The sequence below is a fragment of the Sus scrofa genome, chromosome 2, assembly GCF_000003025.6.
Source record: "Sus scrofa isolate TJ Tabasco breed Duroc chromosome 2, Sscrofa11.1, whole genome shotgun sequence".
Taxonomy (NCBI): Eukaryota; Metazoa; Chordata; class Mammalia; order Artiodactyla; family Suidae; genus Sus; species Sus scrofa.
Genome location: NC_010444.4, coordinates 129,662,891 through 129,684,389, shown reverse-complemented (window position 1 = coordinate 129,684,389; position 21,499 = coordinate 129,662,891). Strand labels below are relative to the sequence as shown.

Sequence of the window (21,499 nt, the reverse complement as noted above, 5' to 3'; positions counted from 1 at the left end):
ACCCGCCTATACCAGAGCCACAACAACTTGGGATCCGAGCTGAGTCTGCGACCTACACCACAGCTCACAGCAACACCGGATCCTTAACCCACTGAGCAAGGCCAGGGATCAAACCTGCAACGCCATGGTTCCTAGTCGGATTCTTTAACCACTGCGCCACGGTGGGAACTCCTCACATCGCCAGTCTTTATGCTCAAGAGTGTAAGATGAGAATGGCATTCATAGGCTCCTGTGTACCTTTCCTAGAAAGTATGTTGGTACTTTGTATCAGCAGATCTGATATATCCATACCTTTTGGCCCTGACTTATGTAGGTAATCAAGAGGTAGGTAATCAATAACCAATATATCCAATACGAGGGCAGTGGCTAAATAAAAATTGGCACATCATTGTGATGAAATGCTATGCAGTGATTTAAAAAAAAAGCTTTTGCAAACTATTGCCTTTGGAACAGATAAGCAGAGATCCTCCTGTAGAGCACTGGGAACTATATCTAGTCACTTAAGATGGAGCATGATAATATGAGAAAAAGAATGTATGTATGTATGTGTGACTGGGTCACCTTGCTGTACAATAGAAAACTCACAGAACACTAAACCAGCTATGATGGAAAAAATAAAAATCATTTACAAAAATAAATAAAAATAGCTCTAAATAACTTTGGGAAAAGGCGAAAATTATTAATCAGAAAATAAAGCAAAATTAATTAGTATGATCTCAACTAAATAAAAATTTATAGGAAGGAGATTAGAAAGCACTGTACCATATTGGGAGTGATTTCATGGTGCCCTATGGACCATAGCTTTTGCCTGATGGAGTCTTTTTTTTTTTTTTTTTTTTTGTCTTTTCTGGGACCACACCTGCAGCATATGGGGTTCCCAAGCTAGGGGGTCTAATTGGAGCTGTAGCTGCCGGCCTACACCAGAGCCACAGCACCTCGGGATCCGAGCCCCTTCTGCGACCTACACCACAACTCACAGCAATGCCCGATCCTTAACCCACTGAGCAAGGCCAGGGATCGAACCTGCAACCTCAGGTCAGATTCGGTAACCACTGAGCTATGACGGGAACTCCTGATTGTTTTTTTTAGCCTTTTTCTAGGGCCGCACCCACAACATATGGAGGTTCCCAGGCTAGGGGTCCAATCAGAGCTGTAGCCGCTGGCCTACACATCAGCCACAGCATCGTGGGGTCCGAGCTATGACCTACACCATAGCTCATGGCAACACCGCATCCTTAACCCATTGATCGAGGCTGGGGATCGAACCTGCAACCTCATGGTTCCTAGTTGGATTCTTTTCCACTGCGCCACTATGGGAACTCTCCTGCTTGATTCTTTATGCTGTTTTTTGTTTTTCTGTTTTTAGTGCCACACCCGCAGCATATGAAGGTTCCCAGGCTAGGGGTCGAATCAGAGCTATAGCCGCCGGCCTGAGCTACAGCCGCCGGCCTACACCACAGCCACAGGAATGTGGGATCTGGGCTGTGTCTGCCACCTACACCATAGCTCACGTTAACATCTGATTCTTAACCCACTGAGTGAGGCTTGGGATCGAACCTGTGTCCTCAAGGATGTCAGATTCGTTTATGCTGAGCCATAGGAACTCTCCTTTATGTCTTTTTTTTTTTTTTTTTTTTAAATAATTTTCTACAATGAACACATAATTTTTAAACTTTGGTTGTTTTGGCTGCACCAATACCATCTAGGAGTTCCCGGGCTGGAATTAGGGATCAAACCTGTGCCACAACATTGACGTAAGCCACCGCAGGGACAACACTGGATCCTTAACCTCCTGTGCCACAAAGAACGTCCTTTTTTTTTTTTTTATTGTGATGAGAGAAATATATAACATAAAACATAGCATTTGTTTTGAAATATCTATCATAAACTTCTCGTTTTATAAGAAGTGGCATTAGGTACAGTTCTATTTGCATTCGCATTGTTGTGAAACCATCACCACCATCCATTTCCAGAACTTCATTGTCTTCCCAGCTCTACTCATTAAGACCCCCTTTCTTCCTTCTCTTAGCTCTTGGCAGCCAGCATTCTGCTTTCTGCGTCTTACGGATTTGGCTATTCTAAGAACCACTTAGAAGTAGAATCATATAGTAGTTATTTTTTGTGACTAGGTTATTTCACTTTTGTTATAGCATGTGTCACAACTTCCTTTTTAAGACTGAATAATACTCCAGTGCATGGCAGTTCTACTATTTGTTAGCCGTGCGTTTCTCAATATACACTTTGGTTTCTTCTGCCTTTTAGCTACTGTGAATAATGCTGCCACAAGTACTGTGCAGTCCCCCTTTGACTTCTTTGGGTTAAGTACCCACAGATAGAATTGTTAGATCATGTGGTGGTGTTTAATTTCTTAGGAAATTTTCATACAATTTTGCACTGTAACTGCACCGTTTCATACTAACTTGAGTTTGGGGGGATGTAATTTCGAACTTAGAGAAATTCCAAGGCTAACGCAAGGACTTCTTGTGTATCCTTCAAAGAGATTTACCAATTGCTTACATTTTGCCCCATTTTAAAAATCATTTTCTGGAGTTCCTGTTGTGGCGCAGCCCAAACGAATCTGACTAGGATCCATGAGGATGCAGGTTTGATACCTGGCCTTGCTCAGTGGGTTAAGGATCTGGTGTTGCTGTGGCTGTGGTGTAGGCCAGCGGCTGGAGCTCTGATTGGACCCCTAGCCTGGGAACCTCCATGTGCCGTGGGTGCGGCCCTTAAAAAAATAATAATTTTCTCTCTAGCAACATAAACATAAATACATAAATGTATACATATATGCTGTGAGGGCATATTATTTTTGAACCTTTTGAGAAAATTGAAGACATGGTATTCCTTTACCACTAAGTATTTTGGTATATTTCCCAAGAACAAGGACAGTCGTATAACCATGATAGAGTTATTAAAATCAGGAAACTTGATGCAGTGTTCATGCTAAATATTTTTCCTTGAGAAGCTTTCTTTCATCATTTTGGCCACCCTGCAGCATCTGGAAGTTCCTGGCTCAGGGACTGAACCCACACCACAGCAGCAACCCGAGCTGCTGCAGTGACAATGTAGGATCCTTAACCCTCCACCACAAGAGAACTCGGAGAAGTGTTTTTTTTTTGTTTTTTTTTTTTTACTGAGGTACAGTTGATTTATTCTCATGCTGTGTTTTAAATCAAGAAATAAAACAATTGGGATAGGTTATGGTTTGAGGCCATCTAGTTGTGCTCATTAACCACTGAAATAGGCACTCATTGGTGTTTCTGTATCTTTAAAGGGAGAAGTTTATTAGAACTTGGAGGAAACAATGCCATTATAGGTAAGGCTGCCCTTTCTTTTTTGTTTTCTGTTTAAAATCATTCTGAATACACAGAACTTGTGTAAGACCCTCCTTCTTTCTGCGTTATGTTTGTCTAATTCCCATGTTGAGGAATTTTCCTTGTGAAATAGGACACGATGGTTTGAAGGCAGAGGAACTAGGAGGACAAGGTGTTCATGTTTGGAAAATGTTACCTCAGGCTTAGAACTTGTGTGTGAGACTTGCAAGTATGGCATTGTTTCGTGTTTTTGCTGCTATTTTTGAAAACTTGCCAAGTTTCTCTAGAATAAGTAATTCCTATGTGACCTGCTGTTTCCAATATTCGTTTGTCTTTAGTGGAAAATTAAGTACTTCTGTACTGGGAAGGTAATTTATCATTTCCCTATAGCTTTGGAGGTTGTCTTTTTCCATTATTTGTCACAAAAGGAAATAGTCTACAGCATAACTTTTGGATAATGCAATGAACACCACTGGGTTGAGACGTCATGGAATCATGGATGTTGTGATTAAAAAAAAGGAGATCTTGCTAATGGTATATTGTCATCATTATCATCATGTTTAAATGTTTATGTTTTTGTGGTGTACACCAGAAACATACAAAGTTTATGGTGAAAGGTTCTGAATAAATTTCTAATCTTATAAAAATAGTTGATCAAAAAATAAACATTAGAAATTAGAAGTTCCTGTCGTGACTCAGTGGTTAACGAATCCAACTAGGAACCGTGAGGTTGTGGGTTCGATCCCTGGCCTTGCTCAGTGGGTTAAGGATCAGGCGTTGCTGTGAGCTGTGGTGTAGGTCGCAGTTGCGGCTCAGATCCCACATTGCTGTGGCTCTGGTGTAGGTTGGTGGCTACAGCTTCCATTAGACTCCTAGCCTGGGAACCTCCATATGCTGTGGGAGCGGCCCTAGAAAAGGCAAACACACACACACACACCTTAGCATTAATTTATCATTGGATATTTGCCAGCTGTGTTCTGCTGTTTCATATGCAGTATGTCATTTAATCCCCACAATAATCCCATGTGGCAGATACCTTTATTAATCTCATTTGAAGGTTATCCTCTGAGACTTAAAATGGTTATGTCCCTGAAAGTGACAGGCTAGCAAGTGACAGAGCCAGCATTTATATCTCGGCAATCAGACCCCGCACACAGCTCTTTGCCTAACTCCTTACTGTTATCCCTTAGTGCCCCAGATATTATTATCCCATTTTATGGATGAGAAAACTGATGCTTTATTAGAAAGGTCGCATCACGTATCTAAAAAGTGGTGGAGATGGATAAAAACCCTGGCCTTATCATGGGTTCAGTTCTATAAACCGCCTTTGTAACCGTCATAATAATCTGAGAATGATATTAGATTGGATGGGGGAAAATTGAATATGTAAGAGGGAATCGGGGCTGTGAGTTTCTGGACGGGATAAAAGAAGGAGGGAATTATAAATGATACCATGGATCCGTGGAAGGGTTAACCTTGTAAAGACTATGTTAGTTATTTCTTCAGGAGACGGAAGAGAAGGAGGAAGGAATAGACAAAAGTACAGAGGAATCTGAAAGTGATTTTGCATTGATCTCTTCAGAGCTGCAGAGGAAGCAGGAAAGAACCTTGTCTTTGATCCCTTTTGAGGTTTTTCCACCAAGTAGAGGGTGAGGTCATCTGGTGCAGGAGTAAAGAGCTTGAGGGGCTTGGAAAAGCTCCTCTAGAGGGGACAGTGAGAGGCATTTAACGGAACAGACTGAGGGCAGGTGAGGGCGTAGATGTTGGAGAGCTTGGTTTGACGGTGATAATACGTCGGAAGGGCCCCGTTGCTCCCTGTGGACCCAGGGAAGCTGCCATCTAAGTGGGCTGTGAGGTAAGTCTGGAGGCAGGTAAAACTGACAAAGATGATGGTGGTCTTTGAAGAGAGACCACGGGAGGGTGCAGAGGAGGCTTCGTCAGTATCAGAAGCTTGGAGAGATGAAGAGGTCACAGCAGGGAGAGAGCTCCTTGCTCTCTTCTCATAGCATGTTCCCTGGGAGAAGAGTTGCCTCTGCAGTGTGAACCTGCTTACTTTAATTTTTTATTTTTATTTTTGTCTTCTTAGGGCTGCACCCACAGCATATGGAGGTTCCCAGGCCAGGGGTGGAATTAGAGCTATAGCCACCAGCCTGCACCACAGCTCACGACAATGCCGGATCGTTAACCCATTGACCAAGGCCAGGGATCTAACCCGCATCCTCGTGGGTACTAGTTGAGTTTGTAACCCACTGAGCCGCAAGGGGAACTCCCTGTTCATTGGATCAAACCTGCGTCCTCAGGCTTCTTAGATTGATTTCTGCTGAGCCACGACGGGAATTCCCCGGCACCTGCTTATTGTACAGGTAGTTCTAATGTTCTCTTAGTGCGCTTTCTAAAGGCATCATCTTAGACCAGGGAATAGAGTCCCTCGTCTGCCCACTTCCTTACACTGATGGGTGTGTTTCTGTTCCCTAAGCTTTCGAGGATGCGGACCTCAGCTTAGTCGTTCCCTCAGCTCTCTTTGCGGCCGTGGGGACAGCCGGCCAGAGGTGTACCACCGCGAGGCGCCTGGTGAGTGTGTCTTTGTGGGCACGTGAGAGTATCCCGCTCTTCCAACACTGATTTTTTTTTTTTTAAACCTATTATACCAGTAAGGAGGTGCGGTGGAAGCACGGCTGGAAACCTGTGTCCCTGGGCCTGGTTGGCCGTTCTGGCCCTATGGCTCTATTGTGTGCTCACAGCAGATGTTCTGTCCAGCCAGGGACTCTGCCTTACCTCTGCCGTAAATAAAGTGGTCTGGCCCTCACTGGGGGCAGTGGACTTGAGAGCCAAGACATGGTTTTAGTCCTATACCTGGAACAATGTGGACAAAGTTCCATTTCACTTAGAGAATTAAAATAAGCTTAAAACTTGAAAAAAAGTCAGAAGTATTAGCTAAAAGGTATAGACAGTCTTGGCTTTTTGGTAAAAACATTTTAGGTGGTAAAGTATTTTAACAATTTTAATTGGGGGCCTATAAGTATAGTCTTGGATTTGACTTGATGGGGCCATGGTTTTTTGCAAAGTAAATGTGTGTGTGTTCTCTCTATGTAACTGTAGTCTGCTTGCATATAATAGGATACGTTAAGTGCATAAAAGATGATACTGGCTTCACTTCAGTGTTAAGTCTTGGGAAGTTTAATCTCCACACTTAGATTTGAGCTAGATTTTAGGTTTTTTTTTGGACAGATCTTTCTTTCTTTCTTTCTTTCTTTCTTTTTATTTTTTGTCTTTTTGCTATTTCTTGGGCCACTCCCGCGGCATATGGAGGTTCCCAGGCTAGGGGTGGAATCGGAGCTGCAGCCACCAGCCTACGCCAGAGCCACAGCAACGTGGGATCCGAGCCGCGTCTGCAACCTACACCACACCTCACGGCAACGCCGGATCCTTAACCCACTGAGCAAGGGCAGGGACCGAACCCGCAACCTCATGGTTCCTAGTCGGATTCGTTAACCACTGCGCCACGATGGGAACTCCTAGATTTTAGTTTTTGTATGAGATAAAACTTGGATTTTTATGACTCATGCCACTGAAAAACTGCCACATGAGTTTCAGTTGTATATAAAGTTTAGCTACATTTGTCTTTTTAAAAATTATTCTGCTTTTCTCATATAATTAAAAGAAACAATTTATAGTTGAATTATGGAGGCAGCTGGCTGTGGGTTTTTCCTCTTGCCCGCAATGAATATGAACAAATTCTTTACAACTTTGGCATCAACTAAATTAATTAAAATAAGAGGGAAATAAAATCTTTACTTTTCCTATACCTTTTCATACTCAGTTTTTCTTGTATTTTATAATGAATGAATACCAGTCTTTCAGAAATTTTTATCTTTTATTGCTATACTTGTGGCATATGGAACTTTGCAGGCCAGGGATTGAATCTGACCCTTTAACCATTGCATCTGGATCCTTTGAATCTGGATCCTTTAACCCACTGCATTGGGCTGGGGATTGAACTTGTGCCTCTGCAACAACCCAAGCTTCTGCAGTTGGATTCTTAAATCACTGTGCCATGGTGAGATCTCCTCAGTGTTTAGTTAGTTCGGCATGCCGAAGTTCCCGGGCCAGAGATTGAACCTGTTTGCTTTTATATTACTCAGTTGCAGTTACCACAAAAAAAAGAAAGAAAAATCTAAGCTCTGGTGGTCATAAAGCATTTACAGTTTCTTAAATTTGTTCATTTTAAACATTTATCTCATTAAGGCTAAGAAGGAAGCAGCGGTACTCGAAAAGATTATAATCTTAACTACATGGTAAACCATGAAATGACATAAAAGTCAAGCAGTTCTTTATTCAGTTCACTTTTATTTTTCCTTTGTGTCCTGGAGCCAATATACATAGCCCTGATTTATTTTTAGTGTTAAATATTGGCAGATACTATGAGTCATAACCCAAGTCGATTTCCGTAACGACAGTAGTGGTATATAGAAAAATCCATTTCAATACCACGGACCTCTGTGATTTATTGTTGACCCTCTATAACTATGGTTCTTCCATCCCCGTAGATAAAACCAACTGGGAATCCTGTCGTCCTGTAGCGTTTTCTCTCAAAAAATATTTTTATACAGGTGGAACTGTGAAGTTCAAACCCATGCTGTTCAGCGGTCAACTGAGAAAAACTATACAGTGTTAACAATTTTGTGCATTTATTTGTGCTATTTATGTGTACGATTTAATAGAATATTTATATGTACAATCCCTGGAATGTTCCTTTTTTCATTTAGTTTTTACATGAAAGCATCCACGATGAAGTCGTTAATAGACTTACAAAGGCCTATGCTCAGATCCGTGTTGGGAACCCATGGGATGGTGAGTATCTGGTTGATTTCAAAGATGTTCTTTTTTTCACAGCTGGTGGTACAAGTGTTTCTTATTTTCTACTTCTCTTTTTTTCCCTCTTTCCTGAGAGGCCCAAGAGAATGCAAAGCAGGTTATTGGGCATTTGGGGTGACATGTCTGCTCCTAAGTGAGACTCTAAGTGCTTGCTGTGGGCTGGTGATTGTTGAGCCTGGGAGATGGTGTTGAGATGGGCTGAGTCTGGTGAGCTTTTCCGTCTTCGCTTCTGTCCAAGCCACTACCATTCACTTTCATGCAAGGCTGTAAAAATCACCTACCTGACACTTGCTTCCACTTGTGCCTGCCACAGTAACAAAACAATGCTATTCAATAATTCACTGTCTTGCTCAAAACACTCGTTGCTGTTGGACTAAAATTTCCATTTCTTTTAAGATCCTTTTGTGCAAGCTCACAGTCTTTAGTGATCTGTCCTTGGCTGCCTCCCCAGGGACTTTCTACCCCCTGTGCACCACTTGTCCCCTTGCTCCCAGAGCTCCAGCTTCTACCTTCTCTCAGTGCCCTGGCGTTCCAGGCTCTGCCCTGCTAGAAATGCTCTTTGCTCAGCCCATTCCCCCTCCTCACTGAGGCCTGCCCGAACCTTTCTTCTTCCTCTGTCCCGGGGTCACCTTTAATGCTCTGGTTTCTGGCAACCAGACAAAAGGCAGCAGCAGCATCCTCTCCCGCCTAAATTATACGCCAGGCTGAGCCTGTAAAACTCTTAGAGAGGGATCACCCTATAAGGAATATCTCTCATGAACTGACAGCTCTTTCCCTAGGTTTGGCCCTCTGGGTTTCTGTATAGAAAACTTACCAGGACACAGCCGCACTTGCTTCTTTGCATGTCTTCTGTGGCTCCTGTTGCACTGCATTGGCAGAGCAGCGTCGTCACGACAGAGACCGCAGATGCCATGCAAAGCTTTAAATACTCTCTAGCTCTTTGCAGAGAAAGGTTGCTGACTCCTGGTCTAAACTGAGAGGGTGGATGAAGGGATTGGTCTGTTCATTGGGAAAGCTGATGTAATAATAAAAGGATGCCATTGAGAGTGAAATGAAGAGTATTCCTTTTTCTCTCCAGCTAATGTTCTCTATGGGCCACTCCACACCAAACAGGCAGTGAGCATGTTTCTTGGAGCAGTGGAGGAAGCAAAGAAGGAAGGTGGCACAGTGGTCTATGGTGGCAAGGTAATGACAACTGGACCTCAGCAGTGACAGGTTTTTACTTTCCCTTTTGCACAAGCAGGGCTCTGGGTAAGCTGGTAAAGGGTCCTCCACTGCCAGTTTTCTTTTTTCCATCCCTTTTGTGATGGGGAAGTACATGCTTTAAAGAATGGCAATGTAGGGAGTTTCCATTGTGGCTCAGTGGAAACAAATCTGACTAGTATACATGAGGATGCAGGTTTGATCCCTGGCCTCACTCAGCAGGCCGGGAATCTCGCATTGCCATGAGCTGTGGTGTAGGTTGCAGATGCGGCTCGGATCCCATGTTGCTGTGGCTATGGTGTTAGGCCAGCAGCTATGCCTCTGCTGATTTGACTCCTAGCCTGGGAACTTCCATATGCTGTGAGTGTGTCCCTCAAAAGAAAAGAAAAAAGAATGACAATGTAAAAATGCGTGGAACATTTCTGAAGGATATGTACTGAGTCATGGTTGCCTTTGAAATTGAGTCCCTGGGGATTTGAAGAACAGAGAAACCTCCTTTTCATGGTATAGTAGCAGACTCTATATTCAGAGCAATTTAAAATCCATATTTAGGAGTTTCCTGGTGGCCTAGCAAGTTTAGGATCTGGTGTTGTCGCTGTTGTTGCTCAGGTTGCTGCTGTGGTGTGGGTTTGATCCCCGGCCCTGGAACTGCCGAGTGCCCTGGGTGCAGCCAAAAAAAAAAAAAAAAGAAACCAAACAAAAACCTGTATTTAACAGTGACTTTAAAAGTCATTTAAAGCAAGGAGTCAAAAAAGACATTACAGCTGCCCCCCACCTCCTCTGCCCCCCAAATACATACACAAACTTTTTTTTTTTTTTTTTTGTCTTTTTGCCATTTCTTGGGCCGCTCCCATGGCACATGGAGTTTCCCAGGCTAGGGGTCTAACTGGAGCTACAGCTGCCAGCCTATGCCAGAGCCACAGCAACTCGGGATCCGAACCGCATCTGCAACCTACACCACAGCTCACGGCAACGCCGGATCGTTAACCCACTGAGCAAGGCCAGGGATCGAACCCGCAACCTCATGGTTCCTAGTCGGATTCGTTAACCACTGCGCCACGACGGGAACTCCCATTTTTAACACATATTACTATTGACAAAACATTAATCAGTCGATCTAAGAAAGAAAGGGAAAATTTTATTTGAGCCAAATGGAGGATTATAACCTGGGATAGCATCTCAGAAAGCTTCAAAAACTGTTCTGCTTATTAGAAGTCAAGACACAGTAATGTAAGTTTTTTGAGACTGAAGGCGGTACATGAAATGACGTACTACTGACACTATACAAAATGTAGGTCTAAGTGTCATTGCGGCCCCTTACGAGATCAAGAAGGAATGTTATCTTTTAAGACGTTGTCTTATAGATGCTGGAAGAATTTGCTCTTTATGGTTTAGCAGATGTTTCTGCCGATGGGGGAGGCTTGATTGAAGCACAGTACAGATGCACAATGCACAGTACAGGGGAAGAGGAGGCCAAATGGCAGAGAAAATTTTTGATGTTTATGTTTTTCTTGTCTTGCTGTAAAATGTGAATTTCATTCACTCTATTTATTGGACTTCAGATATAGATCCGAGGTGTTTTCTTCATGTTTGGTAGGAATTTTTCCTTGTCCTTGAATAAGCTATACCTGTAGTTTATTATCTACAAGTCATTTTCTCTTTGTTTAAAAATCACTGAGATCTGAGTCTCTTGCAAAGCTCTCTGAGGGCAGAATCCTTGTCCCTAGTCTCTTAACCCTGACATACCCGCATCTCATTGGATGGAGGGGGTGCATGCATATATGTGTTTTTTTGTTACTTATTTACGTTGTGGTTTTTTAGGCATTTAATCTTTAAAAGTAATTCACTTTTCCCCTTTGTGTAATATTTACTTAAGTTACATGATGCAATACGATATTGGAAGAACAAAAACAGCTGCCATGCACAGGGTTGGAAGTAGATACAGATGACTCTTGGTAAACAGACAGGTCAGAGGATGAGAGCACAATTAAACAGGCACACTGGAGAGCTGATCATTAGCCAAGCAGCTTGCCGCAGGTGTCAGAATATTTCATAGATGCGAAGTAGAAACCAACTAGTGATGTGGTTATGTGGAGGTTAGTTAGGAAATTGTCTGCAGTACGCCCTTTGGAGCTTTGGATTTCTGTATTAATATGTGTTACTCCGCTAGGGCCGCCGTAACAAGATATCACAGACGAGGTGGCTTAAACAACAAATTTATTGTCATACAGTTCTGGAGGCTGATTCCAAAATCCAGGTGCTGGCAGGGTTAGTTCCTGGGGAGGCCTTTGTCCCTGGCTTGCAGGCCTGGCCACCTTCTCTCCATGTCTTCACGTGGTCTTTGCTTCCTGTGTAGAGAGACGAGGTCCTTTCTGTCTCTTCTTCCTCCTCTTAGGAGAATGTTGGTTCTGTCTGACTGGCCCTCACCCACATGACCTCATTTAACCTGACCTCAGTAACCGTCCTTTCTCCAATTATTATTATTTTTTGTCTTTTGTCTTTTTAGGGCTGCACCCAAGGTATATGGAGGTTCCCAGGCTAGGGGTCTAATCCGAGCTGTTGCTGCTGGCCTACACCCACAGCCACAGCAATGCCAGATCTGAGCCGCATCTGCGACCTACACCACAGCTCATAGCAGTGTAGGATCCTTAACCTGCTGAGCAAGGCCACAGATCAAATCTGAAACCTCATGGTTCTAGTCAGATTCCTTTCCACTGCACCATGACGGTAACTCCACCTTTCTCCAAATTTAGTTACACTAGAGGCGTTAGGACTTTAAAATAAGAATTTGGGGGAATGGAGAGTGAGAATACAGTACAGTTTATAACATAGTGGGTATTTATTTATTTTTGTCTTTTTTTTTTTTTTTTGAGGGCCACACCTGGGACATAAGGAAGTTCCCAGGCTAGGAGTCAAGTTGGAGCTGCGGTTGCCAGCTTACACCACAGCCACAGCAACTCAGGATCTGAGCCATGTCTGCAACCTGGACCACAGCTCACAGCAGCGCCAGATCCTTAACCCTCTGAGTGAGGCCAGGAATCAAACCTGTATCCTCATGGATGCTAGTTGGGTTCGTTACTGCTGCGCTGTAATGGGAGCTCCAGATGAACGCTTTTTTAGATTATATAAATTCAAAAATATCTACCTGTAACTGTTTTTTTCAGTGTGACTTGATCATGATACCTGGTCCAGTTCTCTATCCTTAACTCTCTCTTTTTTTGGTTCTGACCAAGTTAGAACCAGTAGGAAACAGAAAATTTTCTTTCATGATGGGAATTTACTTTGGAGAAATAATTCACTTATAAATGGCATTTATTTTTTTTCTCCTAAGTACAGGCAAATAATGGTATCCTCTGACCCCCAAGTACCAGAAAACAAAATGCTCTCTTTGGATTTATTTCGTTTCTCTACTGCAGGTTATGGATCGCCCTGGAAATTATGTAGAACCGACAATTGTAACAGGTCTTGACCACAGTGCATCCATTGTACACACAGAGACATTTGCCCCAATTCTCTATGTCTTTAAATTCAAGGTAAGATTTTGTCTCTCTTTTCTCTAGTTGAGTGTTGAAAAAATTGAGACGACTTAGAGAAAATGAAGTCACATTAAATTTTAATTGATTAACCTTTAGGGAGGTTTTTGTTTTTTGTTTCTTTTTTTTTTTTTTTTGCTTTTTAGGGCTGTACCCGTGGCATATGCAAGTTCTTGGGCTAAGAGTCAAGTTGGAGCTGTAGCTGCCAGGGGCCTACTCCACAGCCACAGCAACGAGTGATCCAAGCCGCATCTGCAACCTACACTGCAGCTTGAGGCAGTGCCCAGACCTTTAATCCACTGATCGATGTCAGGGATCAAACCCGCATCCTCATGGATCTTACCCTGCTGAGCCACAGCAGGAACTACCTAAGGAGGTTTTAGAAAGTCACTCTGAATAGTGGAGGTTTGAAAGTTAAGGACAAACTGATGGAATGAACGCTTATGTATAGTAGAGCATATCAAGCTAGCTGCCAGGTAATTGGACAAGCAGAGGGTCAGTGTTGGAATTTATGGAGAATGTAGCCCCCATTGTCTGTATCACCTGATTCTGAGCTGTGTGGGCTTTGAAGTCAGCTTCTACACAAAAGGGACCAGGTAATTTGATAATCTGAGTGCTAAGGGTCGGTGGACAAAATGAGAAGATACAAGGCAGCCTACAGATCTACACTTAGAACCGTCTCAGAGGACAGCCTGTGACGGTTTTAACAGATGAAGGTAATTAGAGGGTTTTCTTGCCAGTACGGGACAGACCCTACTGTGCCAGATGTTTAGAAAGTGAATCAAGGCTTGACTCTGCCATGATTAACAGTTAGAAGAGAATGACACTTATACCTTGTTGCAATTATATGATAGCATTAATTAAAATCTGGCTTTAAATTGTCTATCATTGTTGCACATAGAGTGACTAGCGAGTATCATTTCATGTTTTGTGGTGTGTCTGTGTGTTTGACAATGAGTTTCTAAGGAAACCATGTAGTAGCCTGTCTTGCCTAATCTGTAAATTAGGAATAATATTGAACCTGTGTCATTGGGTGAGAATTAAATAACTGTGTGCATGCTAAGTGCCTCAGTTAGTGTATTATTGCACATGGTAAGAGCTCAGTAAATACTGGCTCTTACATGTAGTGGCTTGCTTGGAAGAAGGTACTCAAGGGTTTTTCTCTAAGTAAAATTAAGGGGGAAATCCCATAAAGCACTGTGCAAAAGAAACAAGAGTTACGGAGATGTTGACTCTTTAGTTTCCTTCTGTGCACCAAAGTTATACTGGTAAATCTCATAAAATGAGTTCACCACCAGTGAACTTGAACCTGAAGGCTGTGACTCTTCTAACAACTTGCAATGTCTGTCCTTTTAGAATGAAGACGAGGTCTTTGCATGGAATAATGAAGTAAAACAGGGACTTTCAAGTAGCATCTTTACCAAGGATTTGGGCAGAATCTTCCGCTGGCTTGGGTAATAACTTTGACTACTTTGAAAACTTTTTAAAGTCTGATTTGTATAGTGAGTGGACTTTTAAAAAAGAAAACCATCATGGGTGAAAATCTTTTTTTTTTTTTTTCTTTTTTTCTTTTTTCTTTTGTACTGAGTCTTTATAGGTTTTGTTTGGATTATTTATCAATTTTTCTATATTTGTTTTTTGTGTTTGTCACTTCCCTATACTGTGCTCTCACTGTGCCCCCCGTTTTACACACAGACCAAAAGGATCCGACTGTGGCATCGTAAACGTCAACATTCCAACGAGTGGGGCTGAGATTGGAGGTGCCTTTGGTATGTAGGGGGTCATTCCCCTTTTCCATGATGGGCAGGGTTTTAGCCTGCTGGGGCTGCCGTAACAAAATACCAGCTCGGGGGATTCAGGCCACAGAAAGGTATTGTCTCAGAGTTCTGGAGCCTGGAAGTCCAAGATCAAGGTGTAGGTGGGTTTGGATTCTCCTGCTGCCTTCCTCTTGTGTCCTCACAGGGCCTTCCCCTCTGTGCTTGTATACCCGTGGTGTCTCTTTCTCTTCTTAGGCATGAGTCCTGTTGTCTTAAAACCCCACCCTCATGACTTCCTTTAACCTTCATTACCTCCTTAAGGATGCTGTTGCCAAATACAGCCTCATTCTAAGGAACCTTCTCTCCCAGATGTAACTACTTAGAGATTCTTACTGAAGGAAAAGGAAATTGACCTTTGAAGTTACCTCAGTTTTTCTTTCTTTTCCTTTTTTTTTTTGAGGGCCTCAGCTGCCAACATTGTAAATTTTTCTCAGACTTCTGAAGCTATTACTTACTTGTCTTCTGGTTTCCATTACTGTGGTCGAAAAGTCCAGTCCACTTTGATATCTGATCTTTTTTCTCCCATGTCAAAAATGCTAGGTTTATTGGTTTTTTTTTTTTTTTTTGTCTTCTTGTTGTTGTTATCTCTTGGGCCGCTTCCGCGGCATATGGAGGTTCCCAGGTTAGGGGTTGAATCGGAGCTGGAGCCACCGGCCTACGCCAGAGCCACAGCAACGTGGGATCCGAGCCGCGTCTGCAACCTACACCACAGCTCACGGCAACGCCGGATCGTTACCCCACTGAGCAAGGGCAGGGACCGAACCCGTGACCTCATGGTACCTAGTCGGATTCGTTAACCACTGCGCCACGACGGGAACTCCCCTAGGTTTATTGTTTATGTCTGATGTTCTGGAATTTTTCAGTAATACACCTCTATGGATATCTTTGTGAAAATGCTTTTTTTGACTGTCAGGGAGCCAGCAATTGGCCTTAGCATCTTGGGACTCACAGTTTTCAGTTCTGGAAAGTTTCATATTTTATTTTATTTTAGTAGATTTTTCTTTGACAGTTTTTTCCCTTGATTTTTCTGTTTTAATATCTAGAACTCTTATTACTTGAACGTTATCTTGTGAAGGATTTTCCAATGTTATTAATTTTTTCCTCTTTTTTTATCACTTTAGCCTTTTTTTTTTTCTTTTTTCCTTTTTTCCTTTTTTTTCTCTCTCTCTTTTTTTTTTTAGCCATACCCATGGCTTGCAGAAGTTCTGGGGCCAGGAATCAGACCCACGCCAGAGCAGCAGTCTGAGCCGTAGCAGTGACAATGCTGGGTCCTTAGCTTGCTGTGCCACGAGGACCTCCTAGGCTTTTTTTTTAAACAGTAGGTTTCATTAAACTTCTAGTCCTTCTATTACATTTTCCTCTTCTCTGCTGTTCTTCAAAATAATACCAAGTGTGCGTTTATTTTCTAAATTAAAAAAAAATTTTTTTTTTTTTTGGTTGCACCATGACATATGGAAGTTCCTGGGCCAGGGATTGAATCCTAGGCTTGGCTGCAACCTAACCACAACTGTGGCAATGCCAGATCCTCAACCCACTGTGCTGGGGGTGGGGCTCAAACCTGTGCTGCTGCAGACACAACGTATCACACACTTTTAAACAGTATCCTCTTTTTTTGTTTTATGGAATCATTCTTGTCACCTCTCTAAAGATACTACTATAACATTAAAAATATTATAGAATCAATTTCTCTATATTGTCGAAAATTACATACAGATGAGCATAAATGAAAAAAATAAAATTTTATTTTCCCTGTCCAGAGGTTTCCACTCTGAGCACCTTTGTCTAATGGTAAGAATTTTTTAAAGGTTTTCTTCTGCTTCCTGACATTTCTCTTTCTTCTTAATTCCTTCTGTTTTCTTTTCCCTTTTGGTTCCCTTTTCCCTGTTTGTTTTGGCCTCTGCCTTTTATGTCTTTGTTGTCAGAGGAGATACTCTGGCTCTGGTCTCCTGGTGTCCTCATTCTGGTGCTACTGAGCAGGCGCCCCCACAGAGGCCCTGCTCAGGACGCGTGAGCTGCTCCTGTCTTTCTCTAGGAGGAGAAAAGCACACTGGCGGCGGCAGGGAGTCTGGCAGTGATGCCTGGAAACAGTACATGAGAAGATCTACTTGGTAAGAGAAGGCTTTGGGAAAAGCCTCTGGAACAGGCTCTCCACTCTTGTGCTTTCTGCTCTGTCTTTGGAATGCGGGACACATACACGCACATAGCTCTCCCCTCCCAAAGCCCTTGTGCTGTGCTAACAGTTTCCTTCGTTCTTGTCCAGCTTGTGCCAGTGCCCAGCGCCAGGCTGTGAAACCATCTCATGGTGGATTTTGTCTACAAGTAGTGTAGGAGGAGGAGACTGGGGGTCAGCCGGCAGGAGCGAGTGGAAGAGTCTGTCTGTTGAGTTTTCTCTTGGGGTGTGGTTACCATGCGTGCCGACTGCAGGGGCGTCAAGACGTGGAGGTGGGCCTGGCTAACACGCTGGGTCCTACAGCTCTGGGAAGAGTGAGCAGGAGCCTCGAGAGTGGATTAGCGCGTTCACCCAGAACCAGGGTACCCAGTGAGGGAGGCTGCTGCTGCGGGGTTTTGACCAGGAGTTGATTTCTGCTTGTTTTCTGTTTGCCCACCCCTTGCACAGAAATAGCTTTATCCTAGTGCAGTAAAGTGGTGTGTGGGGTCAGGCCTGCGTGGTGTTAGGTTGAAGAAAGAGCATGGAGTGGGGAGCCGTGGATACCGTCCTAGTCCCGTTTACTGCTTCTCACTGGCTCTGGAACCTTGGGGGGTTTATCCTCCTTGACTGCTCACCTCTTAGCAACTTCATGTCTGTTGGGAATTTTCTTATTACTCCAGCTTTACTGAGGTATAATTGACCAAAAAAAATCCCCCCAAAACAAAAAACCAATGGTGTATTTAAAGGGTATAACATGATGTAGGCACACATTGTGAAGATTCCCGCCGTCAGGTTAGCCCATCCTTCACCTCACAGCATCGTGTGTGTGTGTGTGTGTGTGTGAGAGACAGACAGACAGACAGACAGACAGACAATCCTCCTCCTGGCAGATTTCATGTATATGTCAGGAGTTTCTGAGGTCCTTTGACTGTGGCTTCAGCCTCAAACATGCACACTCTGCCTGATTCCCATTCATTGAAGTCAGTTTTGTTCCTTTTACTTTGCTTGTGTACTTGAGATGGGGGGAGTGGGAGCGGGCAAGCCTGTAGCTGCAGCTTTTTTGGAACACTTTTAATGGGGACATTTTTTCCTCCAATGAGAGAAACCAGGTGGGTAAGAGGGAAACCTCTGTTATCTATCAAAATGGCAATGTTTGTGTTCTTCCTGCTAATTCACTACAAATTAAGCAGACACATAAAGAAGATGAAGTTACAGTCCCAAATTCTTGTGCCCTGAAAACCGTGACTAACACGTGTGCTGTGTGTTTTTCTAGCTTTTCGCTCTCAAAACTGTATCTATACTAACATTTGTATGCTCATTTTTTTTTTCTTCCCCAGCTTACCATCTGGATATTTCACTTTGTTAATATATACAGATCTACATTGTTTAATGGCATAAGATAGGTGTACACTGTTCTTTATTGAATTTTGTTCCTTTTTCCCTTCTTAGTACCATCAACTACAGTAAGGACCTTCCTCTGGCCCAAGGAATCAAGTTTCAGTAAAAGTGCTTTATGCCGACCTTTCAAGTCTTTCAGGCATTGTTGCAACTCTTCTGAAGAAGAAGGCAATGAAAGTTAAGAAGTGCCTTGAATAAATGCATCATTTTGAATGTGACAGTGCCTCCAAGGCCCTAATCAAGAGACTTTTTTTTTTTTAATAAAAATTAGCATGACAGCCTTATTTAGTGAAAGAGTAGATGAATTTTTATGTTACTAGTAGTTACCAATTTTTTTTTAAGTTTAGGATTATTTTATAATTTAGAAGAAATAATACTTGCCATGGTAGGAATTTGGAAAAATACAGACCTTAATAAGGAAGAAAATAGAAGTCTTGTCAGTGGATGCAGGAACATCTCCTGAGCGGGTAAAGAAATCTGCATGTATTGATTCAGGTCGCCCTCAGCAGGTGTCAAGAAGGTGTGATTGCAGAGGGGTGTGCCCCCTGCTGGTGGAGGAGCACAGCACAGCAGCCCTGTGCAGTGACACCAAGGGCATTCAGCACCATCACCGCTTCTTGCTCAGGATAGCTGGTCACCACAGAAGAAATACGTAGTGTGGACAGACATTTCACTCCTGCCCTAGAACCTGGAACTGCTGACGACATGGAATTCCATGCAAAGTGCATCTGGATTTCTTATGCAACCTCTGACCGTTTTCTGTAGCTGTCAGACTTCTGGGATTGCCCTTAGGTTTGTTCTAGGAGAATAACTACGTGTGGCAGCACGTGTTGGCGCTGAACTCAGCACAGCTCACTTTCTCTGTGCTCAGAGTCAGCTTCCTTCTCTTGAGAAGCTGCTCAGGAGCCCCTGGAGTCGTTCAGCCTGGGGCCCTTTTGAGCCCACGCTGGCTCCTGTAGTTCTATCTTCCTAGCAGTCTCTGCTTCCCTAATGGGTAGCAGCCAGCACCTCCTTGATTTCTGCCAGATTGGATTGGGCAGAAGCCTTCAAAGACAATGACATTTGTCCAGGACCTAATGTGTCAGGATGTATGGAGAGAGTTAGACAACTGGCAGAGAGTTTGGAGTTGAGTTATGGCGGAGAAGCAAGCAGATGAAAAAAACAAAGCCATTATAAATTTATCAGGAAAGCAAGGGTATTGATTACATGTTCCATGGCCCCATGGGGACTAGCATTCACCGAGGTGTGCCTTGTCAGCCTGGAATATTAAGCCAGACGTGGACAATAGGTGTTTGGAAAGCATGTTGGCAGGAAAAATTCAGGGTTTGAGGGTAGGTTAGAAAGGCAGGCAGTTTATATTTGGTAGTGGAAAATCAGTAATGCCTAAAATTACAAAAGCAGGAAATCACAATATAGGCTTAAAAAGAGAGGTATATCCTATCGTTGTTTCTATCAATGAAAAATCATTGTTTCAGGAGAGCAAAAGAGAAAAGATTGCTTTTTTTCCATAACAAGTCTTGTAGAGCTTTTGACTTTATATCAAGAAATTGTGTAACTTTTGATTAAAAATTAAAACCAACAACAACAAAAAAAGTCAGAATCAGATGCTTGTTATCCATTTCATGGTCCTCGCCCACCCTGCCCCAGGTGCATGATGCCACCTCCCTGTTACTGAACAAGGAACCCTTTTTAAATGTCTCATGAAATGATTATGCTGAAACCAACTTCCTTATCTTGAAGTTCAAAGTGGATTACCTCATACTGATACATAATATATGTTTTCTTTTTTGGCCTGTGGCATACAGAATTTCTCAGGTCAGTAATTGAACTCATGCCAAAGCAGTGACCTAAGCCACTGGATCCTTAACCTACTGTGCTGCAAGAGAACTCGTGATACGTAGATACTTTTCTCTTTTAGCTGCCCTGTGGCGCATGGAGTTAAGATCTGAGCTGTAGTAGTGACCTATGCTGTAGCTTCAGCGTGCTGGATCCTTTAACCTGTTGTGTTGGGCCAGGGATGGAACCTGCATCCCAGCACTGCAGAGACGCTGCTGACCCCATTGTACCACAGTGGGAACTTCTTAATAATTTTTTTTCTTTTTTTTTTTTTGCTTTTTAGGGCCGCACCCATGACATTTGGAAGTCACCAGGGGTCAACTCAGCTGCAGCTGCTGGCCTATGCCACAGCCACAGCAACACCAGATCCAAGCTGAGTCTGCAACCTATACCACAGCTCTTGGCAACGCCGAATCCAAAACCTACTGAGCAAGACCAGGGATTGAACCCACATCCTCATGGATACTAGTTGGGTTCATTACCCCTGAGCTACAACGGAAACTCCCCAAACATTTGAACATAAGCAGTTGCTCAAGAAAATCATGCAGTTTGGGCATTTGCTTAAAAAACCTTACTATGGTTTTTCTTTATAAGTCGCAATGTTAGGTATTGTAGCCCAGTCTTTAGAGTGTGTAATGTGGTCTCAAGAAAATAAAGCCCTATTTAAAATATTTTTGGGAACCATTTACAATTGGCTGTTTTCATTTTGTGAAATAATTGTGTATGATTTTGATGGAAATACTTTTATATCCTGTTTTTTTCCAAGGATACTATTTTTAAACCAGTATTCAGTGTTAAACAGAAGCAGTGTTAATGTTTTAGCTTTAAAATTTTTATGTTTGTGATTTTTCTCCAATTAGGGATATTTAGAGGGGCTCTCCATTCCTGTATACATACTAAAGCCGTGCCATGGTAGCCAATTTGGAATAATAATCTCCAGTATACTGTTGAGAGGGGTACTGCCAGCTCTGACCTTAGGTATAGAAATCAAGTTAAACTGACGCTGAAAGCTTTCCTGTAAACTAATTCACAAATTTTCTGCAATAAGGACATTTTTTTGTCAAAACATTTATTTAAAAATTTTGCCTTTGGCCCTCTGTTCTTTTTTCCTGACTTTTTTTTTGGCCACACCTGCTGCACGTGGAAGTTCCCAGGCCAGGGACTGAATCTGTGCCACAGCTGTGACCTAGGCTGCTGCAGAGACAAGGCTGGATCCTTAACTCAGTGCCACAAGAGAACTCCCTTTTTTTTACTGACTTAATAAAAGTTACTTATTGGTATTAATTATAGGAGCTAAAATGTACATTGGTATGTGTTATTACTGGCCGGCCATGTGTTTTAAGGTGCTGGGAGTCCTGAACTGCTTCCTGG

General features: G+C 42.8%; 1 protein-coding gene across 1 annotated transcript in view; it reads left to right on the top strand.

Annotated features, from left to right (window-relative positions):
- Window positions 1-21,164, top strand: part of ALDH7A1 (aldehyde dehydrogenase 7 family member A1) — a 46,503-nt gene extending 25,339 nt beyond the window's left edge. Inside the window, exons 10-18 of the mRNA XM_013995069.2 lie at window positions 3,278-3,319; window positions 5,794-5,888; window positions 8,084-8,168; window positions 9,271-9,377; window positions 12,812-12,928; window positions 14,285-14,382; window positions 14,624-14,697; window positions 16,778-16,853; window positions 18,344-21,164. Coding sequence (XP_013850523.2) covers window positions 3,278-3,319; window positions 5,794-5,888; window positions 8,084-8,168; window positions 9,271-9,377; window positions 12,812-12,928; window positions 14,285-14,382; window positions 14,624-14,697; window positions 16,778-16,853; window positions 18,344-18,398 — 749 coding nt within the window. The 3' untranslated portion in view covers window positions 18,399-21,164. The remainder of the gene's footprint in view (window positions 1-3,277; window positions 3,320-5,793; window positions 5,889-8,083; window positions 8,169-9,270; window positions 9,378-12,811; window positions 12,929-14,284; window positions 14,383-14,623; window positions 14,698-16,777; window positions 16,854-18,343) is intronic.